General features: G+C 32.5%; 5 protein-coding genes across 5 annotated transcripts; 4 read left to right on the top strand and 1 right to left on the bottom strand.

The window, feature by feature from the left end:
• Window positions 1-3667, top strand: LOC125780148 (uncharacterized; the record flags this gene model as incomplete). Its single annotated transcript, XM_049461795.1, is given in 1 exon segment — window positions 1-3667. A coding segment is annotated over 1 exon segment (1019 nt), but the record flags the coding sequence as incomplete, so codon positions are not given.
• Window positions 3668-5106: 1439 nt separating this feature from the next.
• Window positions 5107-8244, top strand: LOC125775248 (uncharacterized). The gene is made up of 6 exons (XM_011200731.4): window positions 5107-5886; window positions 6003-6182; window positions 6300-6664; window positions 6801-6878; window positions 6937-7062; window positions 7908-8244. Exons 2-6 carry the CDS (start codon window positions 6023-6025, stop codon window positions 8166-8168), a joined length of 990 nt encoding a protein of 329 aa, XP_011199033.2. The 5' UTR covers window positions 5107-5886; window positions 6003-6022; the 3' UTR covers window positions 8169-8244.
• Window positions 8245-11492: 3248 nt separating this feature from the next.
• LOC105223108 (homocysteine S-methyltransferase) lies at window positions 11493-17516 on the top strand. Its single transcript, XM_011200733.4, has 5 exons — window positions 11493-12146; window positions 15834-16006; window positions 16283-16462; window positions 16682-17070; window positions 17137-17516. Exons 2-5 carry the CDS (start codon window positions 15850-15852, stop codon window positions 17404-17406), a joined length of 996 nt encoding a protein of 331 aa, XP_011199035.2. The 5' UTR covers window positions 11493-12146; window positions 15834-15849; the 3' UTR covers window positions 17407-17516.
• Window positions 17517-17875: 359 nt separating this feature from the next.
• Window positions 17876-18809, top strand: LOC105223109 (NEDD8). The gene is made up of 3 exons (XM_011200734.4): window positions 17876-18061; window positions 18207-18337; window positions 18535-18809. Exons 1-3 carry the CDS (start codon window positions 18044-18046, stop codon window positions 18632-18634), a joined length of 249 nt encoding a protein of 82 aa, XP_011199036.1. The 5' UTR covers window positions 17876-18043; the 3' UTR covers window positions 18635-18809.
• LOC105223110 (glutathione S-transferase C-terminal domain-containing protein homolog) lies at window positions 18796-20988 on the bottom strand. The gene is made up of 2 exons (XM_011200735.4): window positions 19929-20988; window positions 18796-19865 (listed from the first exon to the last, which is right to left on the bottom strand). Exons 1-2 carry the CDS (start codon window positions 20721-20723, stop codon window positions 18888-18890), a joined length of 1773 nt encoding a protein of 590 aa, XP_011199037.2. The 5' UTR covers window positions 20724-20988; the 3' UTR covers window positions 18796-18887.
• Between the last annotated feature and the right edge of the window lies 1 nt (window position 20989).

The raw sequence follows: 20989 nt of genomic DNA, 5'->3' as shown, positions 1-20989 counted from the left end.
AGCATGTTAATATCAGTATTCCCCCGCCTAATGTTGCCGCCATCAATGTACCCGCACCCAATGCCGCCGCCGCCGCCATGCACAAGCCAACACTCAAAGGCAGCACTCATGCTACCAGCGCACACGGTGGCATCGTACTCAATATACCAAGCGGTATGTCCCATTCCGTTTCCTCCACCACCACATCTGCCAGTAAAACAGCGCAAACGCCTAGTAACACTTCCATCGGTGGTTCGTCCAGCATGATAACGCATTTGAAAATGTCCGATCATCAGTCATTGTTTCCAATTGCCGATAATGGTTTTGTACAAATCTCTCAAGATCGTTGTTCGGACTTTGCTACAGACGATGAGGCGGAGCCAGTGGTTCCGCATGGATCGCATGCTGCCGACATGGATGCAGTCACACCAGCAACAACAGCATCCACGTCAGCTGCGACGACGTCGATCCTCAACAGCGCCCCCCTCACCACAACAAAACCAAAAAAGGAAAAGTCCCATTTGGGTGTAAGAACGCTGCCGGCTAAAATCACACAAAAAGTCAAGGGACACACATACAAAAAAGTTGTCTCCGCAAGCGTACTCGGCTCAACCTCATCACTCACTTCTAGCAGCAAACAGAAACACCAACGTCTACAGAGTCAATCGCAAGACGATGACGACGACGACGATGACGACATCAATGAGGGCAAATATAAAAATCGCTCAACAACAAACATCTCAAGCAACAGTTCAACAAAACATTCCAAATCGACAACAAGTGCTGGTGTTGGCAGCAACACCAAAGGCACAAGTGCCTCAGCCAATGCGGCAATGACGAGTAGCTTCCAATCGAATACGATACAAAATTCAGCGAAAACTGGCTTTAGCAATATGAGTTTCGAAGATTTTCCATCCGATCAAGAGATCGATCGACTCTCCAAAACCATACCGTTCGAGGTGGTGCGCAATGAGAAAATGTTGCTGGAAGCCGAGAAGAAATTCGGTTCGTTGAAGCGACGCAATAATCTATTCTCCTAGAAGCGAATTGCCGAAACGAAACGAACGTTGAAACGCGAATTGAAACAAGTACTACATAAAGTATTGAAAAATTCCAAGGAGTAAATAATGAAGTCAATTAATAGTGAATGTTTATAGTATACCTAAATATCTAGGTGCATATACCTACATATGCCTATGTAGAATTAAGTGTAGAGATACATATATGGCGTGAATCACAAGCAAATGTGAAATGCTGAAAAATAATGGATGTGAAAAGTAATATTTATAACGTTTTCTAATGATTTGTAGGCAAAAATGCTGAAATGAAATGTAATTAGGGCATTCACACATTGTCGTTTAATATTCGTTTGTGAATAAACTTAGTATTAAATGGCATGTAATAGTAGCTCGTATATGAGTTTCGAATATAACGCCACATGCAAAATAAACACCGTTATCACCCGATATGACAGGTATATTTTATTCGTCGAAAATATATATTTTTTCGAATTTGTTTTATTTACTCTGAAAAAGTTTTGTAAGCCTATAACGCGTTCTATAACGTTTTTATGACATGTTGTGAATGCCCTTAATGTGAGAGAAAAACTATAATATTGTTATTAACTTAATATTAAATTTATATATTCAGCGATTGCGCATATTTCAAAGCGTTTTTGCTACGAAGGGTTTATGTATATTCGAACGAAGTTCATGAAATTTTAAAGAATAAGTACATGTAAATACATAACTGTTACACACATACATACATACAAACTTAGATCCACAAATGTTATACTAGCAATCGTTTTAATTTGTTGAAGCGAATTTCATACATACATACATAGATACCTATTCATAAATAGGTGTTCTAATATACTTTTGTATTTTTAATTATTATTACCATAATATGTATTACAATTCATTTACCTATATAACTGCAGCATTTTGACATTGTTATTATATTTTAAATCATTCTTTGAAGTTTTCAAAAGTCTTCATAATGAATATTTATGTTTGATTCGAAGATAGCCAGTCGAATATAGCGGCTTTGTTAAAAGAAATTTATTTAAAAGAAATAAATTTAAATTTCTTTATTGTTTATTAATATTCATTATTTTAATTTATAACTAACATTTTTTAAACTGATATATAATTATAAAAAAAAAAACATTAATATTTATTTTAAAATCGACACATATTTAAAACAGATGTAACTGTTATCCTAATAGTTTAATATAGGAAAATTAGATAAATATTACTTGAATTATTAATTCGCGCATTTTTGATTTTTCAATTTCATAAAAATTTGTTTTTTTTTAACGCATAAAAATAAAGTTAAATATTTGTTTCTCGAAAAAAACTTCAATATTTAACTTCAAAATTTATGTAAAGCCTGTGCGAAATACTAAAGAGTAAAGTAAAAAAAAAATAAAATAATTGCGAATGTTTTTAAACAAATTCGAATTCGGCAGCTGTAGCAATTGCACTTAATAATTCCTAAGCTAATTACCAAATTTGCATAAATATTTTTAAATAATTTTAAAATTTTTTTTTAATCACTCACCTTTCTCAACTGCATACAAAGTCAACACATTGTAGTGAAATCTAAAAACAAAGAAAATATATATTTTAATTGATTACTATTTGTTAGTAGTATTTATAATTGAAAAGTTTTGCTATATTAAGTGGAATCATTTCGCAAAAAAACCAATTTCTTATTTCAGTTGACAAATATCAGCACATAAACTCGAAAACGTCTCGTTTCTCAACCATTTTTTAGAGTATTATTAAACAATTTAGCAACAATATAGAATATTGTGGCAAATTACATAAAAAAAAATTAAATTCATATAATGAATGCATATATTGAATAATGATTATATACACTAATGAAAAGATACATTCACATATACAAATAACTATTGTATTTAAGTGCGCTTTTATATATATTATATATCTACACACATACATTTGTATATTGTATGTATAATCTCGTTTCCGCTATTTACGGTGGCTTATATGAATAAAAATGTGAAATATTTTTTAATTTATATCGTTATACTAAAATGATTTACGTTAATATAAATTAGTTTGAAGAAAAAAATCCGTTTCAACTATAAAAAGAAAGAAAAAGCAACAAAAAAGCATTTAAAAATGTATTTTTAGTTTTTACTTGTATTGATAGTGAATATATTTGATTCGCATACTTTACCGTTATATATTACCTACATATTGCTGTTTTTTTAACGTCTACTTTAACTTAGCCAGAATTATGCTTGCAATGATTTTATACGCGTATACTACATAACTGTGTCTGTTTATTAAATGAATTGCGAGGAAAAATTTGAAATATAAATGAATTTATTATTTTGTGATAAGTTAGACATATAAATACTATGTATATGTATTATGCTTGTATAAAGCAAAATGAAATATTGTATTTATTTATAAAAATGTGAAAAAATAAGCAAAATCAACCAACAAAGAGGTGAAATTCAAGCTACATTGTAGTCGGTTGGAAAAGTGCATATATATTTTTCAATTTTGCATTTCTTTTGCCCATTTACTCGATATGTATGTATGTATTAAAAAAAAATATATTTATGAATAAAATTGTATATCGTTGAAACACAAATATATATTTTTAAGCTTGCTATTATAACCACAAAAAAAAAATACATTTATACTATACATACATATGTACATACAGATTTTTGTTTCCATTATACATAAGTACGTAGTACTCAATGATCAGCTGCGCATTGAAATGTCTTTGTTCCCAAAAGCTTTACACATTTTGCTGCGTTGCTACCTATAATTAACAAGTTAAACGTACATACTTACATATATATTTATGTTAACACGTGTATTGTAATATATAATACACTGCACTCTTATACAATACATAGATGCCTACAATAAATTATGAATAAATGCCAAAATAAAACGAAATCTCAACAACTTTACATTAAATTTTACACTAACAGTGGTAGTATGTTCGTTACAGGCAAGCTAATAAGCATATGTTCATTTTCAAAGTTGAGTTTTATTAATATTCTTTCCATCTGTGTACATTTTATATAATTTAATGCCTGGGAGTTAAACTTAATGCTAACGAATTTAAAATAACAGGTAAATGTTGGAAAATTACAAGCTTTGATCACATATTTTCGTTATATAAGAAATTTAAAGAGAAGATTTGTAGGAATCAAATCATCTGTTAAATTCCTAGATTAAAGTTAACCACATCTGAATCAAAGAAAACAGGTAAGTACAAAAAATATCCCCATCTTCTTGATAATAGGCTTACAAAATTGGAATAATTTCGAAATATGAATAGGAAAAAAATTATTATTCAGTATTGTTTGCGACATTTTTTAGATTCCCCAAAAAATACCGTTAAAGCTGTAGTAAAGAGATTATACAATTATTAAACTCAATTTTTATATTTGTAGATGCAAACATACATATGTACATACATAGATATTTGGATAAGACAAAAATTAAATAATTTGAAAGTATTTTTTATTATTTAAACTAAAATACGAAATTTTTTAAAATAATAATTAAAAGATTGAGTTAAGCGTTATTCTATACGTAATGTTAATTCCTGTAGATTCAACAGTCTTTGTTTGACAATGGTTTCTTTAATTCTTCTTCTTCTTAATTGGCGTAGACACCGCTTACGCGATTATAGCCGAGTTAACAACTTTAATAGGTACCGTTAAAGCCAAATATAGGTATTATACATACAAACGCATATACATAAGCATGTTTGCATATACAAAGTTACTCCTCGCAAAACAATTTAAATGAAAATTTAATTAAAAATTATTTTTAATTTCGTTTGACGAATTAACCCAAATATATAAATGCATATGTACTTAAAATTATTTTTGAAGTGAAGAAAACGGAAAGTGAAAGAATTCAAAAGATAACATAACGAAAGCAATGGGGGATAATCAGCTGTTCGAAAATTGGCTGTGGTAGCTGTTGCATTTTTGTTACAATTCGCAATTTACACAAAGCAAATTTGTTTTTGTTTGGGGTTGTCAATGTTTTGCAAACCATTGTACGTACAATATACACAAACATACATATGTACATGTATGTTTACCAGCAATTGTGATTTTTTATGACGTGGTGCCGTTATTTATTGTAATAGAAGCATTTTTATTGGCTGGAATATTCGACAATTTTTTTTGAAACTTAAATGTAAAACAGCTGATTTTGAGTCGTTGAGTGAAACGCTTTTGACAAATTGTTATTTGATTTATTAATTTGAAGTTATATGTCGACTACAGACTATCAGAATATATTTATTTACAATAAAAGAATATATTGCCGGAAACATCGTAATCGTTTCGTTTAATCTGATACAGGAAATACAAGTGTTTTAACACTACATTGGCAATTATTATTAATTTAAAAAAATATTAACAATCAACAATAATTACAATTACAATTTACAGCCAATTTGGCAGTTTTATACGTTGCCTCTTCTCATTCTGTAAAACGCATATGACGTCATAGTCCCATATCGTTATCTTGCTTCCATCATTCTTGGTCGCAATCTTTTGTGTACGATTCTTGAGTCGGTTTTTATGTTTATCAATCTCGGATTACGACTTGCGTGTGCAAAAATTTTGTAAATTCTTGCAAAGCTTTATGTTTAACAAGAAAGCACGCATTCAAGTATTATAAGTAAATAACCGTGTGTAAGTGCAACTTATCTCGCCAAAAAGTCGGAGATCAATATCACAAATACAATAAGAATAACAAAGGGTGGTACTTGGAACTTATCACATTGAAATTTATAAATACACCAAAATTCACTGAAAAGCACACATTGTGCTATGCCATAAACATTTCATTAACTTGCTCACTCGTGAAAAGAAGGGAACTGGTAAGTACTTTGGTAGCAAGAAAATAATAATCCCAATTTGAACGACAGTAAAGACATTCATCCTTACGTTACATGTTACTTCTAATGACAAATCATTTTTTATATAATTATTTCAGATTACGTATCATTGTCTACTATGTCGCCGGCTTCAAAGATTTTAGTTAAATGCGGTGGCTTTTCGACGCAGCTTGCACGTCATGTGCAGGAAAAAATCGATGGACATCCATTATGGGGTTCGCGTTTCGACCTGGAAAATCCAACAGCTGTAGTTCAAACGCATTTGGACTTTCTTCAAAGTAAGTTGACGGTATTAAAAAATACCAAACTCAAAGCATACAACAATTACTTTCATGCAACCAGTACTAGAAACTGCACTTCCACGCATTTAAATAAATTACAAATATTCTAATTAGATGGCGCACAAATTATCGTCTCCAACACGTATCAAGCAAGTATTGAAGGTTTCATGGAGCATTTGAAGTTGAGTCGTGAGGAAAGCATACAATTGATGCGTAAAAGTGTCCAACTAACTAAAGAGGCAAAATTTAAATATCAAGAAATGGTGGAGAAAACAAATGGTACTACAGAGCCTGGTTTGCCATTAATAATGGCTTCAATTGGTCCATATGGTGCACACTTACATGATGGTTCTGAATATAAAGGCAGTTATTCGAAACGCGTTTCCAGGGAAGATATTCAAAACTGGCATCGTCCTAGGATTGATGCCTGCCTTGCAGAGGGTGTTGACGGCTTGGCTGTGGAAACCATACCTTGTCAGGTAGATGAGAACTATGGCTATTTGTTTTTTTTTTTATATTTTTTATAATAAACAGTTTTATCTAAAATCTGTATTATTGTTACAATGAATTTTGTTTTATATGTAAAAGATTTTAGTAATCAAATTTTTTAATTAGATGGAAGCTGAAGCTGTTGTTGATATGTTGTTGCAAGATTATCCTGATGTGAAATTTTGGGTTTCCTTTCAATGCAAGGTAATTAACGAAATTAAATGATTTATTGCAAAAGCTCAATAGTTTTTACGTATTTCAGGATAACGAAAGCTTGGCGCATGGTGAAACTTTTTCTAATGCTGCTTATTCAATATGGAACAAAGTGAAGGAAGCAAATGCTGTTGACCGGTTAATTGCTGTTGGTGTAAATTGTCTGAATCCAAAGGTATTATAAATTTTTTCACGACATTTAGATTTAGTCATACCATAGAGATATTAACATCAGTTAACTGATAGAGCAAATTTTATTAGAAAGGTGTAGAGGCAGGAAAGTATTTCCAGAAAAAAAATTTGAGGCGAAAGAAATGTCCCAAAACGTGTAATATATATACATATATATATGTACATATATTCATACATACATACATATATATTTATTTCGATTTCGTCACAAATTTGGCATGGATTACTGTCCAAGACAAAATCAACACCAAGTTCTCATTTGGAATTTTATATACATACATATATAATATGAAGAGCTGAGTCGAAACTCAGTTTTTGAGATATCGACTTAAAATTTCACACACAATTTTTTCTCACCAATAATTTGTAGGAACATACAGATATAGAACCACTGTAGCATATAGCTGTCATACAAACTGTCTGATCAAAATCATGGTCTTGCATGGAAAACTTTTTTTATTTTTTATTTCGATTTCATCACAAATTTGGCATGGATTACTGTCCAAGACAAAATCAACACCAAGTTCTCATTTGGAATTTATTTAAAAAAGTATCTTTCCAAATTTGGCATTACTAAATGTAAAATCTCCGAACAAATTATTTAGATCGGACTACTATAGCATATAGCTGGCACACAAACTAACCCATCAAATCAAGTTCTTGTATGGAAACTTTTTTGAATGATAATTAGCTTTAGTTAATGTTTTTCCTTGTTTCAAGATATTTTTTAAATAATGAGTATATGAGTTTACTGCGGTTACAACTTCAGCAAGAAATTGTCAATACAAAGCCGTATTTGATATAATTTAAAAACTCTCTTTCTTTCAGTTCGTTAAGCCACTCTTTAAATCGCTGCATACACTAGCTGGCACCGAATCCATACCTCTTATTGTATACAGCAACCGTGGAGAAATCTATGATGAAAAGCAAGAAAAATGGACTGGGCGCGATGAATGCATACCACTGGACTCGTATGTACCTGAGTGGCTTGAGCTTGGCGCACGAATTGTTGGCGGTTGTTGTCGCATTTATCCCGAAGATATTGTACGTGTCAGGAAATTGGTTGATAATATGGAAAATAATATCTGAGAGTTGCACTGAACTGATTTATTAGTTGTTAAGTTTTATGATTATATGGAAAATTCAATAAAAATTTGGCAGACCACGTTTGTGAATTTGTTTAATAAAAAAAAACGTCTAACCGTAAGTGCAGTAACCTTTCTATTGTCGTGAAACATGCGCAAAGTGCACCTGAAGTACAGGCCACCAGCGAAAGCAGCTTGAGCAAAGGTTACTGTTATCTCACTTAGTCGCTGATTAGCGCGCTTTAAGCTTGCGGCTTTATTTAATTTAGCACTGTTACTATATAGAATTGTATTTTCATTTAATTTTATTTATACATATTTTTTTTTTTGATAATCATATATTTTATTTACTTATTGCACATGTTTACGTCTGGCAGTTTTTGTACTTTTGTCCACGCGGTACCATGTGTCCTTATCAAAACTAAATTTATATATAGATTTTTAACACAATAATACGTACAAATAAACTTGACTGGAGAATATACATTCAATCTTAAAATGTTGCATCAGAATTAAGTTTGTTTATAAATGACGGAAAAGCAATAAAAGCATTTGTTTAAACCGGCAAGTTTTCTATAAAAAAAAAAAATATAAAACATTTGCAAAACAAAGCAAGCAAGAGTTTATTTAAAATTTCTGACCAAAAATTGGGGTGTTGTGATCATTAAGCAATTAAAAATTAACTAAGGATGGCTACTGGAGCTCTTAACTTTTTGAGAGCTTTGGTCAAACTTGTGATAGAGTACGAACATATACACATGTAAAAGTAAAGGATTGAAAAACCATTGACGTTCTTGAAATTTAAAACCAATGTTCGGAAGATTTTCTTTTTCTCTCATTTGTCGGAACCGCCATTTTACGACCACTAAACAAACGATCAAAGTATTATCCCTGTTTCGAAAACTTTTTAATTTGCCGAGATATCTTCACACAGTTGGCATGAATTATTGCCTAAAACAATGGTGCAATTTCCGAAGAAATTGTTCAGATCGGTTCACTATAGCATATATGTATGCAGCTGCCATATGAACTTAACGATCAAAAAAATGTACTTGTATGGAAAACTTTTTTGTTTGGCGCGATATCTTCACGAAATGTGGTACGGCTTATTATTTGACGCAAACTGACCGATGGTAATGAATTTCTTGTATGGAACCTTTGTATTTGTGATAGGTTTTATAGCTTCGATGCGAGTGAACGTGAACGTTTTTTCTTGTTTCAATGTATTTCAATCCGAAAAAGAATAATTTAACTATGTTTACAAGTTATTTTTGTATTTATATACTATGTAGTCGATAATGTATTGTCTATTTTGAATTAATTCATTGAAAATAAAATGTTTGCATATTAAATAGGCAGCAACAAAAGTCATTTATTAAATTCTCCAGATTTGTATTGATTATGTAAATATTTATATATGTACATATGTACATATTTAAAAGTGTATGAGAGTACATACAAATTCATGTGTTGTGTTTTATAATGTATATTTATATAAACCCATTAGTGAAAAATGTATTTTTTAATATTGGAAATAGAGTTATATATTTTCTATCGTATTTCTAATCACATCAATTGACAAACGAAAAGACTTTTTCGACTATCTAATATCAGAGGAGTTACTCTTTAATCTAAGTAATAGTGGAAGTTAAAGTCAATAAACAATACAGCAAAAAACTACCAGATCGTTTCTAAGTGTAGTAACAGTTGGTCCTGGCATTTGCTGGAACTGCCCAAAATGCAACTAGTTGTAAAGTAGTCTGCTTGGCAGCCGATTTGACATGTCATAAGTATGTCGGAATGCGGCGGAAAGTGTTTGTGCAAAGAACCGCTTATCAGTTTTAGTAACAAACAATAATAATTTTCGCGTCAGCAGTCAGCCGGTTCAATGATAATACAAATTAATTTATGTACTTACACACATCTCTACACAATTCACGCGTGTGTGCGCAAGTTTTTATATATTCATAAATACGGACGTAAACAAGAAAATAAAATAAAACCAAAATACGTTCGTATGTAAGCGACGCCTTATCAATACTCATTGATATGAACAAAGTGAATAAATGTGTATGCACGTAAATACTTTAAAGGCCACATTGTTTTCATATGTATATTATTAAATTCCCCTGCAAGAACCCTCCCAACAAGAAGGAAGCTGGTTATGGGGTCACCAATATCCACGCATTTGTTAGATCAGCCTTGACTTATGGTTTAGTTGAAAATTAGTACGTCTTACAATGCTAGCTAAAGCTTTATAGAGGAAACTCATAGAAACTTGAAACTTCAATAGAAATCTTTTTTTGTGTTCTCGGGTGATTAACCAGTGATTTAACCGATAGTTTGCTTTCAAGTCAGCGTTCAGATTCTTTATTTAAAGGATAAATCTTTCTTTCCGTGACGAAAAAAAAAGAAAAAAGTTAGCTTCGATTGAACTGAAACTATAATACCATTCACAAATACAAAATATTCTTTACAAGAACTTTGATCGCTCAGTTTATATATGACAGCTATGTATATGCTACAGTGACTCGATCTGAATAATTTCTTCTGAGATTGCACCATTGGCGTCGACAATAAATCGTGCCAAATTTCTTGAAGATATCACGTCAAATTAATAAGGTTTTCCATCGTTTAGTTTGTATGGATCCATATGCTAAAGAGTCCGATATCGGCAAATGACAGCTTTTTGGTGAGAAAAGGACGGGTGCGAAATTTCAGATCGATACCTTAAAAACTGAGGGACTAGTTTGCATATATACAGACACAAGGACGGACAGACTGATGGACATTGTTAATTGATTCAACTCATCACGCTGGCCATTTATACACATATACTTTATAGGGTCTCTGACGTTTACTTTTGGGAATTCAATATACCCTATTCAGGTCTACAACATAAGCCAACTGATCAAATCTGACCCGAACTGGTCCATGAATCTGCGCATGCAAATCGATTCGAACTGCAGAGTCAAACATTAAAAACGAATACTACTTGGCCGTTTTAAGGCGTCTACGTGAAGCAATTAGTCGTAAACTTGAAAATTCGTAAGCAGAAAATTCATGGATTTTTCACCTCGATTGAGTTAATAATTTCGAAATACCTATGTTTTTGAGAATTATGCAAAATAACATGTATAAATTTGTTTATAACGGTTTTGGCACACTGCGCATACGAAAATGACAGAAACTCTATTCTGAGGGCTTACCATCATAAAAACGGTCAAATAATTGACATTGTTCTCGCAGGGCACAATTTCTATATGTGCTAGTATATAGCCTATCGGCTACAACTCACTGCCAGATGTACACCATATTCGACTAGACTCTATGTGATACATGTAAAGCGACGAACGCGTACAATAACCGACGCTGGCGTTATAAAATCCTTGTGCTATATGCAAATCGAAATAGATGTACGCGGACCGCACATCTGTTAGGACGTGTGAATCTTATTTTGAAACTCAAAAAATATAAACAAACGGTGACATCGCCAAAGGCGGTTTTCATTAAACAATTCTATACAACAGCAGCAGTGAGAAACCGCTATTTCAACTGTAACTGAAAAATAGTGTGCCCATTGAAAAACATTAGACAAAATAAATCAACACACAGTTATTTGAAATAGTGAGACTAAAGTAATTTTATATAAAACTGCAAAGTTGAACAACAACAACAGCAACAATAGAAAGGGCAATTTTTACTGCAATCATATCGTGAGCGCTATAATTGCCCTCTATACTGAATAAGCACAACACGAACTCATACTTTTCACTGCCATATCAATAAAATAAAAAATAAACACACACACTCACATGCACAGTGTTTTTTATTTTCAATTATCAATTCAGCGCTGGAAGTCACTAAAGTGTTGTTAAACAAAAGCGCAGATAGGCACGCATAAACAAAGACTAAAAGAAACAACAACTAAATTATAAAATAAATTTATATCACGCATACACATATACGCGTCAACGTCGGGGTAAGTAATAGAAGCTCAAATTTTAAAATTAGTATTTACATACATACATACATATATATATACTATTTATAAGTGCATTCGACCTTTTTGTAAAAAATACATGTGCAAAAGTGAAAATATATATGCATATGTACAAATGTATATAGATATAGTTATGTATTTATAGTTTTAACTTGTTTTGAAGTGTGATAATGTAAGCTTTTTGTACTGATAAGGTTTAAATATATCATTAAATAATAAAATTTTAATTTTTAAATATATCAGCCTCAGAGCTGTTGACAGAGCATATGTTAGCTCAGAATTGCATTATCTTAGAAAAAAACAAGTGCACTAATAATTATAATTAAATTAAAAGCCGATCTCTTCCTTCAAGTGTTTCATAAAGGTGGGTTTTTTCTAGTCAAAAAAGCATTCGAATTTCATAAAGGACTTTAGGACTCAGCACATCTGCCTATAGGAATCACTTGAGAAAAATCACAAAGAAGTGTAAGTCACGGACACAATATTTAAGGGGTTACATGGGTTTCCTCGGGAAAAACAGCCTTTTTTAAAGTCAGGAGTAAAATTCGCAAGAAGCTGGCCGCCAGCTGGCTCTATATAAATAAAGCAGGCGCAGTGCCTGGCCAGTGCTTAGGTGAGTGTCGCGCCACGATGTGATAATTTCGCGGGAAGCACACAGGCACAGTGCCTGGCCAGTGCTTGGGTGGGTGTCGCGCCACTATGTGATGGGATTTGTTTTATCATACATACATATTTTTTTTTAACAAAAACTTGAAATTTCTAAATAAATTTTACATTTAAAACTTTTCTATGGTTAATGCAAAGAGCCAACGGGGCGTATGAGTGATTTAAAATTCAAATTAGTCAATTTTTCAAAACGTTCTTAATAGATACAATCGGATTTGAGTAAAGCCTAGCTTGATGGTAGCTGTGGACAATTTTTTCTATATATTTCGATCTACAAATATGTAAATTACATTCCTACTTGTGCCTAAAGTGGCGTATAATAGGAAAACATGGCGTATGAGTAATCACTCCAATAATTAGAATTTCAATTAACATAGCGGAGACAGGATGTTGTTGACATCTTAGTTACTAGTTTTATACAATTTTTCTAACAAGAGGTACTACGGCCAGTTTTCTTACAGTGTTTATTTAAATTTTGGGTCATAATCTTGTTGCTTCAAAAGCGTTTTCATGTTTTAATTTACTTCATACTGGGAATATTAACAGTCTTCGATCACCACTTCCTTCTCTGCAGTTGAAATCTCTCTAAAAACTATGATTTTCAAAGTAAATAAAGGCGAAACTAGTAGCTTAAGTAAAATTTTTTAAAATCACTTTCATTCTATAATGAAGGTTCTCTACTTTTGACAGAAAACTATGCCCATTGTTTAGTTAAACTGAGAAGTAGCAACAATAAATTATTGAATTCAGATAAATATATCAATCAATGCTTCTTCTGAAAAAGTCTCACGTTAAACTACTCACATAGTGTTATGAAAAAAACACTAAATTACTCACGTAGTGTTGTGAAAAAAACACATTTCCAAAAGATAATATGTTATAAAATGGATAATTTATACAACTATCATAAACGTCATACAATAATCTATTGAAATCAATAGATAATATGCTGAAGTTGAAATCCACACGGTAGTATACTACATATATATTATTCGTTGATGTTGTTTAGTTATAATTAATAAAGACAACAAATGTTTTTCAAGATAGTTATACTCATAATATTAACATGATAGTTTTAATGGCTTAGAAGCTTGTTACGAACTCACTATTATAATTGGCGAAAATCATTTACGATTTTATGATGCCAAATCAGCAGATGTTTAACCAAAAATATATTGATTAAATACATAAATATATATACATATGCATAAATATTGACCGTAATGTATTGTAAGTGAATAGATGGATGCATAAGGCCGATGGTATCATATATAATATGCTTGTAAACACAAAAAAAAATATTTTGTTGCTAAGGACTACATTTTTATAGGCATAATTAGGGAGATGGAGCTATATATATATTAAAATTACATAGAAAATATATGTATGTAGTATGTCATAAGCAAATAAAAAATTATGAAGGAGTCTACATGGAATATGTTTTATAATAAACACTTCATAGCTTTTTTTTAATAAAAACTTAATATCAGTTTCGGTTTCCAAAATTTCATTAAAGAATTTGGTTATGTTTTTTTTTTTTTATAATAAACACTTCGTATTAGTTTCGATTTCGAAACGTTTTCTATATTTTGTTTTTAACCAAAAACTGCGACAGAAAACCATCCATCATTAAAGATTAAAGAATTCTGCTCCAAAACATAGACAACGCGCCAACTAAAGGTTGAAAGGAATCTGGTTGGAAGTCAACTTTTGTAAACAAAACTGCGACGTATATAAATATAACCTAGCAACAGTTATCACAAATACAACAATAACCACACATACTATGTAGCCTAAGCAGCAGAAATCACTGCTGACAAAGTTCATGAACACTGCATAGGAACCTTTATAGTATATCATTGTGTGAATGCTCCTAACAACAAAGTGGTTTAAGTTCATTGCACTTGTCGTCTAGATTATTTCAGCGTAGTACACAATAAAATATATATACAATTATAAATAGATGCAAAGCTGCACATTGTTTCGTAAATGAACAATATTTGCAACCGAACACAATGCAAACATACACATTATGCAAAGAATAAAAGAATGCTGCGACGTATACTGATATATTATTTAAAAAGTGACAGTGGTCTTAAAGCATTGGGTACAAACATGACCTACATTAGAAAACCGCAAAAAGGAAAGCTGCTAACAGAATTAAAAAATTCAGTAAACAAGAAAGACGAAACTTTTGAGAGCTCGCAGTTGGGAAACGTTTGGTGAGATTGCTGAGAGATTCACTTTACCTTGCATATTTGGTATGTATTTATGTAGACTTTATGACAATGCTAATGATTGGACATAACGGTTTATATATATATACATATATGCATATCTGATCAAATTTGACCCTTTTAATCCGCGTACACAAACCGCATCGATAAAAAATATAAAAATATTCATGCGGAATTTGATCTTCAGAGGTATAGCAAAGGATCTCAACATCTCTTAGTAATCGACACACACGTCTCAATGCTTTTTGTTGAAGTCGCAAACGAATTTTTGACAACTTAACTAAGGACACTGTATTATTCAAATGCATTATTACTGATGGCGAGACGTGGATTTATAAATGTGACGTCGAAACTGCCTAACAATCTAGCAAATGGAACTCCAAAAATAATCAGAAAAAATACACAGAAGACACTGAAGGCCATTACAGCCAAGTGTAGAGAAAATTTGATTAAGCTTTGGCATGCTTTTATTGGTAAAGGACCTATTTTGAAGGTGATAATAAAGATCTGTTGGCAGACCGGTTGAAAGTTAATTAAATGGTTTGTTGCGAAAATGTAACGTAAATGTTGTGATAAGCGATACTGTAAAAAAACTTATATTTTTTCAGAACTATTTTTACACATGTGCACATATGTGCATAGTTTGCGACCAATTATAAGCATACATACATATATAATTATACATATAAATTATTTTCGATTCGATTAATATAAATTATGCATCATTTAATACGAGCTTAATATAAATTGAAATTTTTTCCAGTTAAACTTTTCTTAACATGGGCCCAACACGGATACTGACCAAAGACGGCGGTTTTGGCACACAAATGACGGTGCATGTTGGCAACGCCGTTGATGGTGATCCGCTATGGAGCGCTAGATTCAACGCTACGAATCCAGCGGCTGTTATCAATACACATTTAGATTTTTTGCAAAGTAAGCGAAGATGTTTTTTGTTTTTTCTTGTCAAATGAAATATATTCATATATATAAATATGTATGGATGTATGTACATATGTACGTACATTGAATAAATAATACTAAAATGACTTTGAGCATTGATATGATGAGCGATTTTGTAACAGCAGAAATATGCCAGCAAATACATGTACATGCATACATACCTATACGTATATTTATATACAATATTAGAACTATTTAAAAAATAAATGTTTAATATACCAACAAATACATATACGTACATATTTATAGATGGTGCCGATATCATACTGACTAACACTTACCAGTGCAGTGTTGAAGGTTATGTAGACTACTTGGACTTGGATGTTGAGCAAAGCATTGAGTTGATGAAGAAAACAGTGCGTTTAGCGCATATTGCTAAAGATAAATACTTGGCGGAATGTTGCGAAGCGAAAGTGCACGTACCCGATGGTATGTTAACACAATTAACATTATAATATTTCACTGATTCTACACATGAAAATCAACCACACGCGTTATAATTTTAAAGCTATCGATTAAGCGCGTACAAGTGTGAAACGGAACAGAACGGAACGGAAACGGACGTTCAGTACACACAGTTTTTTATTTGAACTTTCGGAAACGGAAACTTTACAAAAATGGTCACCCTGTACTAATTTCTGTTTTCAGGTTTCCCTCTCATATTGGCTTCAATCGGTCCATATGGAGCCCATTTGCATGACGGCTCGGAATACACTGGCGATTATGTAGACCATGTTACGCTGAAAGAGATTACCGATTGGCATCGTACACGTATTGATGCTTGTTTAGCAGCTGGCGTTGATGCGTTGGCCATCGAGACAATCCCCTGTCAGGCTGAAGCGGAAGCGTTGGTAGAAATGTTGTGTGATGATTATCCAGATGTTAAATATTGGATAGCTTATCAATGTAAGGATGAAAACACTTTAGCGCATGGGGAAAATTTTGCAGATGCAGCACGCTCGTTGTGGGAACTATTAGGTGAACGCAACGCACGGAGTAAATGCTTGGCAATAGGTGTTAATTGCGTGCATCCGGGGGTAAATTTTTCATATGATAATATATTTTAATCTATAATTTATAAATATTTTCTCATTCACTAATAGTTTGTTACACCATTGTTCAAAAGTTTAAACGGTAATACACCTGATGCCGAGAAGATTCCACTGGTTGTGTATCCGAACAGCGGAGAAGTTTACGATGTATCGAAGGGTTGGCAAGGGCGCGAACATTGTGTACCATTGGCAAGCTACGTGCCTGAATGGTCTAAATTGGGTGCGAAAATCATCGGTGGCTGCTGTCGTACATATGCCAGAGACGTTCGTCTAATTTCAGAAAGTGTAGAAGCACAAAATAAATTAAGCAGATTAATTTAGTGCATACAAAGATCGTTGATCTCAAAATAGTTAAATTATGTAGAGAAATGTACAAAAATAATAATTTTATACCAATTTTTTATTTAAAATAAATAAACAAACAAACTCTTTTTGTACTTGCATTTTTAAATTTGCTTCCGTATTAGTCCTTGTTGCCTATACTTATAAACTAGGTTATAATAATATGGTGCTTACATCGTGAAATGTTTAAGCCAAAGTTCACTTGGAACTAAGAACTGAATTTTTACTTCGACAAAAATAAATGAGGCTCCTTTCTAAAATCTTAAAATATAAATATGTTTTTTTAGTAATAATACTTAAATGTTTAATGAAATATTGCATAGTAATTACTTTAATAATCGTCATTCTAATCAATATTATACGAACTAAAAAATTATATATACCGCCGTGTCACCCTGTCTAGTAACGTTTTGCCATTTCGCAATAGCGCAACAACTGTAGCTACTAAATGTCATTCCAATTGTCTTTACACATTAATTTTGGATAAGCGGTAGCGGTAAATTTTGTGCAAAAATAGAAGGGTGTACGCCAATAGAGAAATAAAGTTAGAAAATCAAAACATTCTGATTATCATTTCGAGAAAACTTCAACGAAATATCTTATTTTAGTACGCAACATGTTGATTAAAGTAAAGGTGAGTAAAAGTGTTTCGTTTTATGTAGGCGACAGAATTCGCGAATCATCACTTTAGGTTCGCCGAATACTACAAATATCTTGAATCAAAAAACATAATTGCTTCTTGACTAATAATTATTGTCCATAAATGTAACTGACATTAGACACTAACCGGCAAGGAAATAGAAATCGACATTGAGCCTACAGACAAAGTGGATAGAATCAAGGAGCGAGTAGAGGAGAAGGAAGGAATACCACCACAGCAACAGCGACTTATTTTCTCTGGCAAGCAAATGTAAGTTGAATACATGTTAATTTACTAACATATATTGAGTAATAGTAAAAGTATGTATGTATGATTGAAGACTTTTATGCAAAATTTAACGCTATAAACTTCAACTTTTATTGTGTTCTAAAATTTGTAATAGACTTAATAGTTTTAGAATTTGTGCATATTATATACTATACAAATATTTTACTTTTGTGTTTTAGGAATGACGACAAAACCGCCGCCGATTACAAAGTGCAAGGTGGCTCAGTGCTTCATTTGGTTCTAGCGTTGCGCGGTGGACTATACTTAATTAAGGCATAGAAAAAATAAATTAACATAAAATTTAAATAATGGAAATGCATAAATGTTGTGAAGCTAAAACATGAATATTTGAGTGCGTGTCCCACAAAAATCCGATTTTCATAGATATAATCTCAATGATATGATGTTTGAGCTTGTTTGGAGAAATAAAAGGAAAACAATTTTCTAATAAAAACTGACACATTTACTTCTTAAAGGAATCTTAACAAAAAATGTCGTAGTCATCAGTAACTTAGTATAAACTTATTATATGTCAGCTATTTTTCGTAAAACGTCCGACCAACAAACGATTTTTAGGCGTACATTGCTCTGGCTTTAAACGAGTTAGAATTACATCATATCCGACTTCCTCGGCTTGGCGTTTTCGATCCGTATCAATTATATCCATACACAACTGTCCTTGACGTGTGGTTTCTGGACGACAATTCAAGGTACCCAACTCATGGGCTTGGTCAGCTGTATGCGCTATATATAAATAATCTCTTTCGGTCAATGTTGCCCGGAAGCACTCGCTTAACGGATATGTGATGTGTGGCATTGGTTGCAGTGATCCATAACAACAAGGACAGCAAACAAATCCTGCACGCGATCGACGACACTGCTGAAGTACTATATCCGTCGCGGTGCCACAAGCATGCAATGATGTACCAACATCAAAATGTCCCTCGAAATAATCAATATTGCACTGATAAAAGCGACAATTTTTCAGACCTAATTGTGTGGCCCGCTGTTTCGCTCGCTCCAAAGATATTGCCTTGTTTTCCATTAATATTATAATGCAGTCTGGTAATTGTAAAGCTAATAATATGCCCAAATGACCTGTTCCGCTGCAAAAATCAATGATCCTATTGCCTGGTATTGCTAAAGAGACCACTGCATTAGCTACATTCTGTAATTGCTGACGTTTACGTATAATACGTTCGCGTGGTAATGCCGAATTTTTTTCTTGGTCCGGTTCTATTAATTCCCAATCGATATGTTTTTTCTCATATGTATTTGTGGATTCACTACTAAACTGCAGCTGTAACTTTTCTAATTTAGTCAATGCAGCATCTACTTCACTTTGTTCAGTATAGATTCGGTTTCGGGGTTTATAGCGTTTCGGATCGCTCTTATAAAGGCTGGCAGGTTCACAATCTGGTATAGTAAGTAGAGTTGATGATTCATAACGTTGTTCATGCAGATACAATTCGTTCAATATGCGATAACAACTAGGATCAAAAATGTCAATCTATATAAAAAAAAAATATGAAAAATTAAATATCAATCAACAAACAAGTATCTTTAAGATTACCTCACTAAGCCATGTAGACGTTAATGGAAAAAGCATTAGCATATCTTTGCAATATTTAAATATTAAACGCATGAATGTATATAAAATTATATCTGCAATGGTAAAACTAATGCCTTCAGCAAACCGATGTTCAATTGGTAACTTCTCTTTAGGTACACTGCAATCGAGTATTACTTTGTTTTTCTTCTTTGTTCCAGCACCAGAATTCTGTTGTTGCGCCTGTTCACGGGCGGTTTTGTAAATATTATGCATTCGCACTGGTTCGTTCATGTGTCGTTCAAATCGTGGTACTTCCTTCGGAATTTCGTCCAGGCTACCACCCGACTGCAAGGTACTTAATAAACGATTCATGGCATCCACGATATCAACTTCACAAAATCGTGTCCAAATAGAAGATTCTGCTGGTGCCAGCAAACAAGCACCTTTAAAACCCAATAACTTGCGTCGTTCTAGGCATTCCTGCCGCGCTACAAGTTCTCTGCAAACAGCGCACATACCCGCGATAAAGGTATTTTCGTCTTTTGCATAAATTGGCAGTCTAAGGTCTCTTATGGCCTCTACACTTGTTGCTTCTTTACAATGAATTTTCTCTTCCGTTAACTCCCGTCTAAGGTATTCTGAACGTATACGAAGTTTTGCCCCCCGGATGGTTGTCCGCACAAAATTCAATTTAATGTTTGAGGGCGATTGCAAGTACCGGTACATATATAAAGCCATAAAAGACTCTATACTGCTATATATTTCTGTATTATCATTACGTGTATTTATTTCAATTTCAATATATAATTGATCCATTGTGGTTGATTATTAAAGTATAAACTCAATTATATTTCGGAAGACTTCTGCCAATTTAAAAGGCGCTTAAAATGAATTTAGTTAATTTGTTTGGTTATGTTTACATACAAAAAGTCATATGTGCAGAAGAACAACGGAATGCATACAACGGAAGAGTTGCATTATGACAGGCATATTTTGTTTTAAGATGTGTATTTAAAATATGTTAGTTATTTCAAGGTTTTTTAAAAAATTTCTGTCTGTTTTTAAATTTTCTGATCAGTGTA

Source organism: Bactrocera dorsalis, unplaced genomic scaffold (assembly GCF_023373825.1).
Source record: "Bactrocera dorsalis isolate Fly_Bdor unplaced genomic scaffold, ASM2337382v1 BdCtg129, whole genome shotgun sequence".
In the NCBI taxonomy this organism is placed as follows: domain Eukaryota; kingdom Metazoa; phylum Arthropoda; class Insecta; order Diptera; family Tephritidae; genus Bactrocera; species Bactrocera dorsalis.
Note: the sequence above shows the minus strand (reverse complement) of the source record. Positions and strands in the feature narration are given on the sequence as shown.

What these genes read in the sequence shown, in the direction of transcription:
- LOC125775248 (XM_011200731.4), top strand. Translation starts at nt 6,023, where the DNA reads ATGTCGCCGGCTTCAAAGATTTTAGTTAAATGCGGTGGCTTTTCGACG. An exon ending in GCATTTGGACTTTCTTCAAA is followed by an intron (nt 6,183 to 6,299) that starts GTAAGTTGACGG and finishes TATTCTAATTAG; the next exon opens with ATGGCGCACAAATTATCGTC. An exon ending in TGGAAACCATACCTTGTCAG is followed by an intron (nt 6,665 to 6,800) that starts GTAGATGAGAAC and finishes TTTTTTAATTAG; the next exon opens with ATGGAAGCTGAAGCTGTTGT.
- LOC105223108 (XM_011200733.4), top strand. Translation starts at nt 15,850, where the DNA reads ATGGGCCCAACACGGATACTGACCAAAGACGGCGGTTTTGGCACACAA. An exon ending in ACATTTAGATTTTTTGCAAA is followed by an intron (nt 16,007 to 16,282) that starts GTAAGCGAAGAT and finishes ACATATTTATAG; the next exon opens with ATGGTGCCGATATCATACTG. An exon ending in GAAAGTGCACGTACCCGATG is followed by an intron (nt 16,463 to 16,681) that starts GTATGTTAACAC and finishes TTCTGTTTTCAG; the next exon opens with GTTTCCCTCTCATATTGGCT.
- LOC105223109 (XM_011200734.4), top strand. An exon ending in ATTTTCTCTGGCAAGCAAAT is followed by an intron (nt 18,338 to 18,534) that starts GTAAGTTGAATA and finishes TTTGTGTTTTAG; the next exon opens with GAATGACGACAAAACCGCCG.
- LOC105223110 (XM_011200735.4), bottom strand. Translation starts at nt 20,723, where the DNA reads ATGGATCAATTATATATTGAAATTGAAATAAATACACGTAATGATAAT. An exon ending in CGTCTACATGGCTTAGTGAG is followed by an intron (nt 19,866 to 19,928) that starts GTAATCTTAAAG and finishes TTTTTTATATAG; the next exon opens with ATTGACATTTTTGATCCTAG.